General features: G+C 45.8%; 1 protein-coding gene across 1 annotated transcript in view; it reads left to right on the forward strand.

Moving 5' to 3' along the window:
* Nucleotides 1–14,281: 14,281 nt before the first annotated feature.
* The window catches only part of ZFAND3 (zinc finger AN1-type containing 3), a 326,971-nt gene continuing 326,545 nt past the window's right edge, over nt 14,282–14,707 (forward strand). Inside the window, exon 1 of the mRNA XM_057554383.1 lies at nt 14,282–14,521. Coding sequence (XP_057410366.1) covers nt 14,451–14,521 — 71 coding nt within the window. The 5' untranslated portion in view covers nt 14,282–14,450. The remainder of the gene's footprint in view (nt 14,522–14,707) is intronic.

Consider the following 14,707-nt stretch of genomic DNA (forward strand, 5'->3'; position numbering starts at 1 on the left):
AGTAGAAATGGAAGGTGACACCCCCTGAGTGCCTGCTCTGGGGCAGTATTGTTCCAAAAACAGGCAACAGTCCTCTATGGTGACAAAAGTCAGAATGGTGGTTACTTTTGTGGGGGACTGGCTAAGAGGGGCCTTCTGGGGTGCCAGAGATGTTCACTATCTTTATCTGGATGGTGGTTATGGAGGGGTGTTGGTGGGAGAGGGGTGTAAGTCAAACTGTACATTTAGGGTTTGTGCATTTTTTGTATGTATATTACACTTCAATAAAAACAAACAAACATTAGGGAACAGCAAGAGTAACTTAAGTTACAGAGTTGTGCAACCCTCACCACCGTCTTTGTGCCCATGTGCTCTCATTCCCACCCAGCCTCTGGCAACCACACGTCTACTTTCTTCCTCTATGTATTTGCCTTTTCTGGGCGTTTCATATTAGCAGAGTCATAAATATGTGGACTTTTGCATCTTTCACTGAGCATAATGTTTTGGATGTTCATTCATGTTGTAGCAGGTATCCGTGCTTCTTTCCTTTTGTTGCTGAATCATATTCTAATGGATGGGTATATCATTAACCAATTAATGAATATTTGGGTTGTTTCCACTTTTTGGCTATTATAAATACTGTTGCTATGAACGCTTGTCTACAAGTCTTTGTGCAGACATATATTTTCATTTCTTTTGGTGGGTAGATTCTAGGAGTTGAATTGCTGGGTTATATAATAAGCCTATGTTGAGCCTATTAAGAAACTGCCAAACTGTTTTCCAAAGTGGCTGACCCATTTTACATTCCTTCCAGCTATCTATGAGGGTTCCCTTTTTCCCACATCCTCGCCAGGACCTATTAATGTCTGTCTTTTTGCTTATAGTCATTCTAGTGCTTGTGAGTGGTATCTCATTGTGGTTTTAATTTGCATTTCCCTAGTGACTAATGATGTTGAATATCTTTTCATGTGCTTATTATCTATTCATGTATCTCCTCTGGTGAAATATCTATTCAAATCCTTTATCCATTTTTAAATTGGATGGTTTGTCTATTTATTATTGAGTTTCAAGAATTCTTTACATATTCTGGATTCCAGTCCTTTAGCAAATATATGATTTGCAAATATTTTCTCCCAGTCTGTGGCTTGTCTTCACGTTTTTGATGGTACCTTTTAAAGCACAAGTTTTTCTGGACTGCTCTGAAATGAAGGTGAAATAAACTGCCGTCGTGTTTAAGACATTATTATCTGGGTTTTATGTTATAAGCAGAAAAATAACTGATGCAAGTCTCTTTCCCTTCTCCAGGCAGCATGTCCCATAGGCCATACAGTGTGTGCAGTATACTACAGGAGCATGAAAGAGAAAGTGCAGATTTCTAAGTGGAATGAAGCTTCTTGGGGTAGTTGGCATTTGAGTTAGGGGATGAGTCAGAAAGTTCTTCCTTAGGTATCTCATCTGTCAGCTGTGTCTTTAGAGGGTTCATGCTCTCTCAGTCTGGCCAAACCTAGTTCCTTCACCAGGTTTTAAAACAAATTCTATCAGTCTCTGATTCTATGGGAAAAATTTGAGGAGTAGACTCCAAGCGCTTTCCTAGAGGAAGAACTCCCACCCCACAGCACGCAGTTTCATAAGCTTCCATTAAATCAGACAATTCTTCCCCAAAGTTCCTCTCTGGCTGGGCTCCCAACCTGGAAACCTCCCCTTGCTGCATTGCAGAGTGGATCAGTTTGTCCCAGCTGCCACCGCTAACTTTACTTCTTCCCACCCATCACAGCCCAGGTCCTACCTCATGGATGCTACGTCACTCTGTTCAGGCACCAGAGTGAGTGTGAGGCACCTTCCACCTGCCAGACCTTCTGACATTTGAGGGAGCTCTCAGGTTACAGAGCATCTTTCCTTCTACCTTCCAAACATACGTTTGCTGAATGCCTGCCAGGTACCATGCTCTGTGCCAAGTGTTCTAACTATATCATGTCATTTAATCCTCATAGCAGGCTTTGGTCTCGGTGACCCATTACAGAGGGGAGGTAACCAAGACTCTAAAAGGATAAATAGCTCTATCTAGGTCTCCAGTCAGTAGAGGATGGAGCCAGGAGGTCAACCCAGGTCTGTTGGGCTTCAAAGGCCATAATCTTCTCTTGGCCACTACATATCAACCACCTTTGGAAGCTTCTGCTGTGCCCTGGTCTGTAGACTCAGAACCACCTTTAATTCCGCTAGGCCCTTATCATGCCTCTTTGCCAGTCCCCAGGAGTACTTGGCTTGGAGTCCACTAACCTGAACACCCCTCCCCACTCCATAGACTAGGGGCTTCCTGAGGCTGTGTCACCTGATTAGAACAAGAGCCCCCGCCCCACCAAGGGCAGGCTCTGGGGTGCTTCCTTTCTCTGAATCCCTCATAGTCCCTGGAAAGACTTTTCTTCCATTTTGAGATTTTTTTTTTTTAGGTGAAACATTCATACAGAAAAGTGCACAAATCATACGTATGCAGTTCCTGAATTTGGACAAACTGAATGCATCCAGGTAACCAGTACCCAGGTCAAGAAATAATATATTACCTATTCCTAGCCCCCAGAAGTCCCTCCAGTGCCCCCTTCCAATAATTCCCTGTCCCCTGCAAGGGTAACCATTCCCCTAACTCTGGACAGCATAGATCAGTTATGTCTGTTTTTGACCTTTACATAAATGGAATCACGTAGCAGGTATTTTGTGTCTGACTTCTTTCACTCAACATTAGTTTTATATGAATTGTTCATGTTGTCATGTGTAGCAGTAGTTTGTTCATTCTCATTCTGAGAAGATTTGGGAGGAGATGGAAATTAAATATCATGCACTGTGGAATCAGAGACATGGTCTGGAATCCTGGCTCTACCACTTAAAAATTAAGTCCTCAGGCAGCTAATTTAGCCTTGAGAACTTTGGTTTCCTCATCTGCAGGATGAAGAAGGTAAACCTTCTCTTGCATGGTAGCTGTAAGGTTTACATTTGCTACAATAACCAATGTATGTAAAGCATCTACCGCAGTTACCGTTATGTAGAAGTTATTCAAAAAATGGTAGCATTATTGTTTATCAATGACTTATTTGCTAAATGATCTCTGAGAAGGAAACAGAACCACAATGGCTTTGAACTCCCAATGTTCACATCCACATCTAGGTGCACATGTGCACACACACATACACACCCAGGTTCACACCTGTGTACACACCTGTGCCTGTGCATATATACACACACGCCTACCAGTATGAGCAGTATGCAGAGTTTTCCTTCCAGCAGCTCTTTGAAGAAAAATACACCAGATGGGATTGGGTCTGCTACACGACTGAGCAGCCCGCACATCAGAAAGTCATAATCAATGAATCCATCATGGGTGCAGCCCTGGCGAGGGGATGGCTCCTTGTCCTGCCTGATGGGCCGTGGAGGAATTCGTCCTCCTCCAGAGCAGAGAGCAGACATAGGTGGGCAGTTGCCAGGTAGTGGAGCCAAGAGAACAGATGGCAGTTGCACAGCCTCCGCCTAACCCCATTCCCTGGCTGCCGGGAAGAAGCCCAGGCAGCAGGGATTTGGTGGATACCTCCCTCTCTTCACTAGGCTGGCCTGCACTCTGTCCTCTTTTTTTTTTTTATAAATTTATTTATTTATTTTTGGCTGTGTTGGGTCTTCGTCTCTATGCGAGGGCTCTCTCCAGCTGCGGCAAGTGGGGGCCACTCTTCATCGCGGTGCGCGGGCCTCTCACTGTCGCGGCCTCTCTTGTTGCAGAGCACAGGCTCCAGACGCGCAGGCTCAGTAGTTGTGGCTCACGGGCCCAGCTGCTCCGCGGCACGCGGGATCCTCCCAGACCAGGGCTCGAACCCGTGTCCCCTGCACTGGCAGGCAGACTCTCAACCACTGCGCCACCAGGGAAGCCCTGCACTCTGTCCTCTTAATGGGCTTTGGAGTAACACAGATCAGGCCACAATCCTGCCCCAGCTCATCACCTACTAGCTGGGTAACTTCGGACAGGATGAAGAGCCTCTGAGTGCCCTTAACAGAACCCTAATTCTCTAATCCTATTGTAATCTTATCTCTGCTCCCTAACCCCTAATCAGAAGGCAACTAGCCTTATTGGATTAATCACAGCCTTAGGAAGAAAACTCTGGATAATTTTACCAAATATCACACCCTCCAAATCTACTTACACACACAGTCCCCAGCTATCGCAGACACTGTAGGTGTCCCCTCCATATCCCTTGGGACTGACCACTTCAGAATGATCCCATTCACTTCCAATGGCCAGTCTCTGCACCTCTTTGTCTGAAGGCTTTCTCTGAAACAAGGAAAGGGTGCTTTGCCAGCACAAGGCAGGCCGAAGTGCTGTGAGAGAAGCGGGTGTATAAATACTCAGTCTCCCCTCCCTCAGGTGGGATACCATTAAGGTGTGATTTTGCCCAGTCCTCACAGGACTAGTCACTGAGCTCTAGCCACTCCCAGTGATAGCTGGCTTGATGACACACCTTTTATTGGCCACTTCACCACACCTAGAATTGTTCTCTGCGCCTTGCAATCTTTGTATCCAGGTCAGCTTTTGTTGTGGGGAAGGAATCCAGTCTAAGACACCAGTCTTAGCCTTTGAACCCCATCTTGGACATCTAGGCCTCTTCCCCAGTCATAACCATTTCCCTGAGCCACCAACTCTGCTTGGCATTCTAAATGCCTACTCCTCACTCCCCAGCCCAGTCCCTGCAACACTGGCTTCCCCCCTAATTTCAACCTAACAATTAATTTTAACCCTTTTCCCTAGCCACTCTGCCTCCCTCAAATACCCTTGGTTCTTCCCATTGGGTCAGTTCTTGGAGCCCAGCCTGGCCGCATGTGGTGCTATTCTCTCCTAGATGCTGTGTCTGCAAACTTGAGCAAGGAACTTGACGGGGAACTTCAGGTCAGTCCCTGGGGGCTGACAGAGCTATAAGGCCACTGCTTCTGGCTGTTTTTCCACCTCTAGACAGGAAATCAGGAAGGCTGAGGTCGGTCCTGGACGACTCACTTCAGGGAGCTCAGGGCTGGCAGCAAGCCTGAGCAGCTAGCTGACCCATGGAGGCAGAGCTGAGCCTGCCTGAGATGAGGTGGAATTAGGGGCTGAGAGGATGGGGTTCCCCTCAGTGCTTGCCCCCCAACTCCTGCAATTTCCTGTCTTTCTCCCTTTAATTCTTTTTTCCCTTTAATTCCTTTTCTTTTTAACCTATAAGCAGCAACTAGAGGCCTTAAGAAATAGCACCCATGCTGGCAATTCAAACATCAGCCAGAGTTAATTCACATAGTTCCCCTGAATTTTTAGACTCTTGAAAACCAAAAGCCTAGTTAAGAAACAAATAACAGAGAAATAATTTGTAGTACATATGACGAAAGGTTAATATTCTCAATATCAACAAAAATATCTTAAAGGAGAAAAAAAACCCTTATAAAAAAATTGACAAAGGTTATAAACAGATAATGCACACAAAAATAAATCCAAATTAAAATTCAACTATTTTTATATCTTATCATATGATATAAAAACATGATAGGATATAAAAGTAATCTGGTCATCATTAATAATCAAAAAGTGCAAATAAAACATCCATTGGGTGTCATTTTTCACCTTTGACCTTGGCAATGATTAAAAAGATTAATGATATCCCAGTACTACTGAGGTGTGGGGAAATCTGCCTTCCCATTCACTGATGGAGGGAATGTAAATTGGTACAACATTTCTGGAGGGAAATTTGGCCAAATGTAACAAATGTTAAATGGTATTGCAATTCTTTTTCTAAAAAATTTATCCCAGATATTAATAGGACAAATGGGGGAAGATTCGTTGTAAAATTTTTATAAAAGTGGAAAGTTGGACCTAGCTGTCCTTCAAGACTTTTTTTTTTTTTTGGCCACAATGCATGGCTTGCAGGATCTTAGTTCCCTGACCAGGGATTGACCAGGGATTGAACCTGGCCCTGGCAGTGAAAGTACCAAGCCCTAACCACTGGACTGCCAGGGAATTCCCTCAAGACTTTTTTTTTTAATATTTATTTATTTTGGCTGTGCCGGGTCTTAGTTGCAGCTCACGAGATCTTCATTGCAGCATACGGGCTTCTTAGTTGCGGCATACATGCAGGATCTAGTTCCCAACCAGGGATCGAACCTGGGTCCCCTGCATTGGGAACATGGAGTCTTACCCACTGGACCAGAGGGGAATTCCTTTTTTTTTTTTTTTTTTTTTTTTGATGTGGACTATGTTTAAAGTCTTTATTGAATTTGTTACAATATTGCTTCTGTTTTATGTTTTGTTTTTCTGGCCAAGAGGTATATGGAATCTTAGCTCCCCTAGCTCCGCCACCAGGGATTGAACCCATACCCCCTTCATTGGAAGGCAAAGTCTTAACCACTGGACTGCCAGGGAAGTCCCAAGACATTTAAAAAAAATTTTAAATTGCCTGCCTCCACCACTAGAGTAGGGAAGCTTATGTGTCTCATACACTGCTCTATCCTCAATGCCCCAAACAGTGCCTAACACACAGTAGGGGCTCAATTGTCTGCTGAATGAATAAATGAATGAATGATAAGACAAATGAATCAAGAGGGAATTCATTAAATGGTTCACCCATGTATAGTGGTCAGCAGCCATTAAAAAGAAATGAATAATAACAGTGAATGTTTATTGAGTTTGTACCCTAGGCTACACACTATGCTAAGATTTCCTCATGGATTATATAATTCCTCACAATAAACCTATGACATAGGTAGATACTATAATGTATAGTCAGGACTTTTCTCATTGAAACATACTGAAACCTAACTCAAATTAGGTTAGGGGGAAGAGAAGGAATTCATTGGTCCATGTAACTGGAAAGTCCAGAGGGTTGTTCTAGCTTCAGACTTGGCTGGATTCAAGGACTCAAACAATGTCTCAAAACATTTAATTTTTCACTTCTCAGTCAAACAATGTCTTGATGATTTAGTTTTTCTCTCTCTCCATCTCTCTTCTTTCTTCTTCGTTGTCTTGGTCCCCTGGCAGCCTAGTTCCACATGGAGGGTCCCTGGTAGCTCTGGGCTACATGGGCCCAAGGACACTTGCTATCAGAAGGCAAAGCTAGCAAGTCAGGCCAGGGATCTCCCTGGCTCTCCTTGAGCCATTCTGAATTCTTATGGCCAGAGGTTAGGGCTCCCTGACTAAAACTAGTTAGTGTGTGCATCTCTGAGAAGGCCTGGGAACAGGAAAAGTGGGACCACCAAAGAGAAACTAGGCAGATGGAAAGCACTGCACATTACAGATGCCTCCTGTAACAGATGAGGAAACTGAGGCACAGACAGGCTAAATAATTCCCCTAAAGACTCAGAGCTAGTAGGTGGTAGGAGGCTGATTCAAACTCAGGCAGCTTGACTTTGGAGCCCATGATTTTAGTGTGATGTTTAATTTTATGTGTCAACTTGACCTGGTTGTGGAGTGCCCAGATATTTGCTTAGACATTGTGGGTGTGTCTGTGAGGGTGTTTCTGGATGAGATTAACATTTGAATCAGTAGACTGAGTAGGGCAGATTGCCCTCCCCAACATGGGCAGGCCCAGCCAACCTGTTAAATGTCTGAGTAGATCAAAAGTTTGAGCAGGAGAGAATTTGCTCTCTGCCTGATGGTCTCTGAACCAAGACATCAGTTTTCTTCAGGCTTGGACTGGAACTTATACCGTTGGCTTTCCTGGTTCTCAGGCCTTAGGACTGCAGATCCTGGGACTTCTTAGCCACTGTAATTGCATAAGCCAACGCCTTATAACAAACCTCTTTTTATATATATGGTAAATATAAATAAATGAATAAATAAAATTAATATATATGGTTATACTTTATATATATAATAAAGAAAATCTCATATATATGGCTATTATATATATTTCTATATATTGTTTCATATATATACTAGTCATTAGGAGATAGGAGATATGTATATGTTTATATATATATATATGTGTATGTACACATGTACATACATATAGGTAGATATATATAGAGATCATATATATCTCTGGAGAACCCTAATACATTTAGCTACAATATTGCAAAGCTATATGCATAGATATGGAAGATGTTCAAGACATATTTCTAAGTTAAAAATAATCAGATAGAATATACTATGTGTTGAATGACCCCATTTATATAATCACATATAAATAAAGAGCCTGGAGAGGTATACACCAAAGTGTTAACAAAGGATATATCTGGGGAGGGGGATGGTATTAGGGAGAACTTTTCCTTTCTCATTATTTGAATTTTTTTCCCCACAAAGGTCAAGTATTTCTGGGAAAAACAATATCTCCATTCTTAAAAAGAAATTTTAAGAGTCAGTAAAATCAAATTTCACACCAAGATGGGTGTGAGCAGCAGGGAAATCAGCGATTGCTTCACGAACAGAACACAGGATGTGAAATGGCAGCATATTCTCTGCTCTTCCCCTCTCCTCCCATCGCAATCTTCATTTTATTTAATTTAGTTTTAGTTTCCTGAGAAGGGCTGGAGACAGTATGCTCGGTTGCTCTTCTTTTCCCTTGGCTCTGAGAGTTTATCCATGCCAACTGGACTGTAAGTGACTAAAAAAATCAACTGCACATCAGAAAACTCGAGGGCCAGAAGGAACCTCAGGGAGGGGCTGGCTCAGTGACTTTAAAAAAATAAAATAAAAGATTTTTTATTTTCCTTTGGAAAACCATACTCAAGTCAGGGAGGAGAGCAGAAACCAGAATTCTTGCTCTGAGAAAATGGTTTGCCAGTCACTCATCTAATCTAACCGATCATTTTGCTTAAGGGTGTCAGGTCTCCTGCTCTTGGCCAGCTGTACCAAACGTTCCTGAGTCTATAGTTGGATTGCATTTTTTTCTGGATTTTCAGAGACCAAGAAGCTCCTGAATTAGGCAACAAGTCATGTTGTAACTGTGGACGGTCTCTGCATCCTGTACAGGTGAGAGATGTCCCCACTTTCTCTTTCCTGAAAGCCCAAGGCTCTTTTCTTTTTTAGGATTGTTGAAACTGGCTCCCATTCTCTCCAGGGGTCCAGGATATTATAGAGTTCTCTGTTCCCCAGAGTGGGTCAGGGCCAAGGGATATAAGAAAGAGAGCAAGGGGAAAAAAGACAGTGGCAAGGCAAGGAGCCTTGTTAAGCTCTTAGAATTAGGGTTGAGATTAGGCTTAAAACCTAGGGTTAAATTTTACAGATAATATTAGGATTAGGATGAAGATTGAGGCTAGAGTTTGGATTGGACATTGGGACTAATACCAGCTTAGAATGAATGTTAGTGATGAAAGGGTTTAAACTGGGAGTTAGAGAGAGTTGTGGGGTAAGGATTAGAATCAGAGTTGGAGGACCATCTGCTTTGTCTCAGGTCTCTACATGTGCTTCCTTTTTGGTTGTGACTTTCAGGACTAAGGTCTTTGGACTTAGTATTACCAAGAAAGCAGCCCTTGTGAGCCCCTGCCCTTGAGCCACACCTGGCTCTTTCACAGCAGCTCTGGCTGCTGAAGCATTAATATTATCCTTTTCTAAACCCTACTGAGCACGTAGATGGCTCCTTTTGGGCCAGTGGTGATTGCAAACTACCCCCAAGAGTCACATCACAGGTTCATCTGGAACGTAATCCACAGTAGAAAATAGTCAAGACAATTATGACAAAAGTACTTCTGCCAATTACCCCCGCACTTTGGTCCCCTAATTTGATGATGCCCTGGAATTTTATGTCCTCTCTGAGTTTTTGGCCAACTGAGTGGGCACGTTATAGGAACTGGTTCAAGGGCTCTTCAGACAGAAAACTTGGGAACTGAGAATGAAGAGTTAGCCAGCTAGGAAAGTAATGAGAAGAAGCAGATGAACACTGGGTCTAATTTCTTACAACTGCAGTGTGACAAAAAAGCTCACAGTGAGTTTCAGTGTCTTTAGGGAAGTTGGGTGGTGATGGAGATGTTCCCTCAGGATAGTCTGATTAGGATGCCAGTTCACATATGGGTCTCACATCGATTAACACATTATTGTGCCTTTGTATTCACTCAACAAATATTTATTGAATGCCTACCAAATGTGCCCTAGGGATTATGTATATAGCAGTAAACAGACATAATCTTTGGAGAGGAGACACACAAATAAATATTTAATTGTAAACTGTGATAGGTGCTGCAAAGAAAGAGTGCCATAGAAGATAAAAATGGGGCAACATAATTTTAATTGGGGCTGGGTGTCGGTGAAGTCTCCTCTGAGGAAGTGCCAGTTAAATTTAGGACTGAAATAGCTCAACTAGCAGTTCCTTTGCTGGAAAATTCTTGAACTTGTCCATTGTTCTATATGCTTTTGAATTTCAGGCTGCAATTTACTCCTGTTTTGGTCTGTGGTAGACACCTTTTGGAATCTTTGCCAAGAACATAACTGATCTTCTTTGAGAACTGTAGGCTACAAGGATGGGTCTCTGGCAGCCATGTTTGCATTACAAAGCAAAGAGCCTTCACTACACAATGCTCCACTGGCTAAAGGAGACTGTACCAGAAATAGACAATCTGACATGAGCTAGACCAATAAGGATCTTTCTCCTGGGAATTGGGATTCATAGATACTAATGAATCTTTGCTAGATTTTTGGGGGTTTTTTTTTAAGATTTTTTTTTTTTTTGATGTGGACTATTTTTAAAGTCTTTATTGAATTTGTTACAATATTGCTTCTGTTTTATGTTTTGGTTTTTTGGCCCGGAGGCATGTGGGATCTTAGCTCCCCGACCAGGGATCGAACCCACAACCCCTGCATTGGAAGGCGAAGTCTCAACCACTGGACTGCCAGGGAAGTCCCTCTCTGCTAATTCTTGAAATGAGGATAGGTAAGCTTGGAAAGCCATGTTCTACTATGTTCCTAGAGAAGCAGTGAAAACAGGTCTGCAAAGAGGAATGAAGCAGCTCTGTAGAGAGCAGAGCATGTGACCAGGGAGAAAAGAGATAATGAAGGAATAGCTACATGGCTTCCTGCTGGTATTTCAGATCCTTGTTCCAGTCCTTCCTGAGATCTTGTTGATCTCTGTGCCCTTGGGCTTTATAAGATTATTTCCTTAAAAAAAATTTTTTTTTAGCATGAAGAAGTTTCAGTGGGTTTCTGTACTTGCAGACAAAGGAGCCTTGACTAAGAGTGGGTTTTTATCAGATTAGCTCATTCGTTCAACAAACATGGATTGATTCTGTTTCAATCCCACTGAGATTGATGGAGCCCACAAGTCCACAGAGCATGCACAAACAGAATGGTATGTACAGAAATAAAATAATAATATTTGGTAATAAAATTAATCTAAGTAACACCCTCTGAGTCTCTGCTATCCCCACTGGGTTGTGGGTACATTAACAGCTATTTCTAAGAGCCAGTTCTTTTGGAGCTAGGTTTTGTGAGGAGAGACAGACATGTAAATTTCCTGGTCCTATAATGGAGACTACATGGGCAGAGGGAGGAGGGACCAATTCTGCCTTGTCAGAGTATGGGAGGCATAGAGGTAATAAATGCCTGAACGGGGTGCTTCCCTGGTGGCGCAGTGGTTGAGAGTCTGCCTGCCAATGCAGGGGACACGGGTTCAAGCCCTGGTCTGGGAGAATCCCACATGCCGCGGAGCAACTGGGCCCGCGAGCCACAACTGCTGAGCCTGCGCGTCTGGAGCCTGTGCTCCGCAACAAGAGAGGCCGCGACAGTGAGAGGCCCGCGCACCGCGATGAAGAGTGGCCCCCACTCGCCGCAACTGGAGAAAGCCCTCGCACAGAAACAAAGACCCAACACAGCCAAAAATAATAAATAAATTAAGAAAAAAAAAAAGCCTGAAGGGGCGGTAGGACTGTGCTGGGTAGGAGAGGAAGGGGCAGAGGGGAGTAGGAGTGACAAAGCCTTAGGAAATGCCTTGTACATACTGGGTACTTAATAAATGCTTGTTAAATTGAATAACTGGTAAACAGGTAGGCAAGCAGTTTGTAAGATGACAATCATGTTTTATATAAAAATTTCCTTTTGGTTTTAGGGTTTCCTTTTCTACATACAAAAGAAAGTCATCAAGATGCCAATAGCAAGAGTCCTATTTAATCTATTTGTTAAACTCAAAGCCTGTAAATCTTCTATGAATGTGGCAATTTTATGTCAGTTTAAGTGGGGATTTAAGGAAATATGAGTCCAATGAGAGCTGGGTGTGCTATATGACTTCATCCATTCTATGGGCTTTTGACAGAAATATTTATTGAAGGCTTGTGAAAATCAACAAAGCCGAAACTAAATATTACGCAAAATAAATCAGCATTCACATTTGGAGGGTGCTTTCGCTTTAAGTGGTTTGATTTTTGCAATTACTGTCTTCATCAGCAGGAGCCTCTTTAGGAGGATGCTAAACTAAGTGTGATCCTTGCTCTTTATGAGGTAGGGGGTAGATGGGCCGCTAAGATCTCTCTTCAGGACTATTCACTGCTGTCTCTCTGAGATCATTTAGAGGCCAAAAGAAGCAACAACAATGTTAATAAGTCCACAGAGCATGTACAAACAGAATGGGCAGGTACATGTATCTCCGTATCACCAGTGCTATGAGTGACTGAGCTTAGTGGTGTCAAGCTTCTGCTTTCCCAAAGCAACTGGAAACCCAGGCATTAAGAGAAATCTACTGAGCTTTAAATAATTGTGACTATTTAGAAAACTAATTGGTGGGGGGCAGGAGGGGAAAGCAAGCAACACCTGCTTACAATAGGGCTTGTGGCTGTCAATTGGCAAGGCCTCCTCTCTATCCCAAGAAAAGGGGTTCAAGGGCCCCCGGATGGGGTTCGAGAGGGTCTCTGTACACGCTCAGCTGTGGCGGGAAAAAAAAAAAAGCCAGGAAGCCTTCCTAGAAGTAGCCGGGACTGATAAGTCCACCCATAAGGGCCTCAGCTATGGGTCACCTCTCCAAGAGGTCTGGTGGAAGTTTGCTCCTTGTTGAAATTAGTGATGAACAATCGCCTTCTTCTCACGATTGGTTGAAGCTCAGAATGGGTTCAGGATAAAAGACAATGAGCGTTAAAGGACTCGGTTTTTAGTGCCTCAAACTTTTTGGTCACTTACCAGTTTCCATCACTAATTTGGCCATACCCACCCTCCCAAAACCGAACTGTCCACTCCAGAAAGAAGAGAGGTTCTCCTAGCCTAGGCATAGGGAGTGGACTTGTGTCTCCGAGGATGGGGACACCGAGGGGGTTAGAGGGGCACGTAACCTGACCAAAACACTAGCCTCTCTCCCCCCGCCATGGCGGGTGCGGAAGAGGGGAGGGACGTTTCCCAGAAGTTCATCATTGCCAAAGAGAAACCGGTTCTCTGGGTGGAACAGGAAGAGTGAGTTGGGCGTGGGAGGCCTGGGAAGAGAGATTTCCAGGGGTTAGCAGTTCATTGAGAAATGTCCTCCGGCATCGTCCAGGACCAAAAGCGGAGGGCTCGTAGACCTCTCGGATAGCTGAAGACCCCAGCAGCCCCAGGAAGACCGAGCCCCACTTCCGGGTTTGGAAGCTCTCCTCCTGGCCCTTTCCCGTGCCGGGTAATGGGATTCTCCGAGCGCATGCGCGGCGCTTCGCCGCCGCTCTGGGACTGGTTCAACTAACCCTAAACAACTAAGCTGCTCCTCCCCCTCTCGCTTGGGGCGTACCATTCGCGTTTGGGGGGGGGAGGTAACGTGCCCCAGAGTACTCAGAAGCTGCTCCCCTTCTTCAAACAGGGGAAGGTAAGTTTCCTTAAGATGTTAAAGTTCCAAGAATAGGAAAGCCTCCGAGGCCTGTCGCTGAGTGATAGCTCTACGGTCTCGGCTTTGCCCACGGCCCCGTCCTCTTCCTTTGAGGCGCTGAACAAAGTGGCACGCCCGGATCCCAGCTGATCAGCTGCTGGGCTTTGGCGGCGGCTTCCCCCCGGCGAGACCATTGTGACTCCTTGGGAGGGGTGCGTGAGGCGGGGAGGGGGCGGAGCGGCCATTGTCCGGTCAGCGCAGCCTCCGAGGGAGGGGAGGGTGTTACGGAGGGAGCGGGGCCTGTGGCTTCACAGCGGCCGCCGCTACGCTAAAGCCGAGGTGGGGGGGGGCCTCAGGTCCTTCCCAGCGCCGCCGCACGGGACATCACTCTGGCTGGGAGCGGCGGTGGGAGCTGCCGAGGGCTCCAGGACTTCCCTCCTCCCCCGTGGTCCTCGGTTCACCCGTACGCCCCACCTCCTCAGCTCCCCTCCCTCTACTCCCCCCGGCCCCCCCATCTCCGAAGGCCGAGTGGTGCGGCCCGCCTCCAGCTGACCGGCCTGGAATCCCGGCTCGGAGCCCCGGACTCGCGCCTGCCCGCGCGCCCGCTCCCTCCCCCTCCCCCCGCCCCGAGACCCCCGACGCCGCCGCCGCCTCCTCCTCCTCCTCCTTCGAGCGGGGCCCAGGCCCAGCCGCTGCCACCGCTGCCGCCGCCGAGCTCCGCCGCCGCCGCCGAGCACCATGGGAGATGCCGGGAGCGAGCGCAGCAAAGCGCCCAGTCTGCCGCCTCGCTGTCCCTGCGGCTTCTGGGGGTAAGTGCCTGGCTGGGTGGGGGCGGGGGCCGGGGCGCGGGCGCCGGGGCTGCCCGGGCAGGCCTCGCGGCCCGGGGAGGCCGGAACCCTGGGGGCTGGGCCCAGGCTGGGCCTGCGGGGAGGGGGCACGGGGTGGGGAGCTGGGGGTGGGCAGAGAAGGCCCTGCATGGGGTTCGCTGCCACCCT

This window comes from Balaenoptera acutorostrata, chromosome 10 (genome assembly GCF_949987535.1).
Source record: "Balaenoptera acutorostrata chromosome 10, mBalAcu1.1, whole genome shotgun sequence".
Classification (NCBI taxonomy): domain Eukaryota; kingdom Metazoa; phylum Chordata; class Mammalia; order Artiodactyla; family Balaenopteridae; genus Balaenoptera; species Balaenoptera acutorostrata.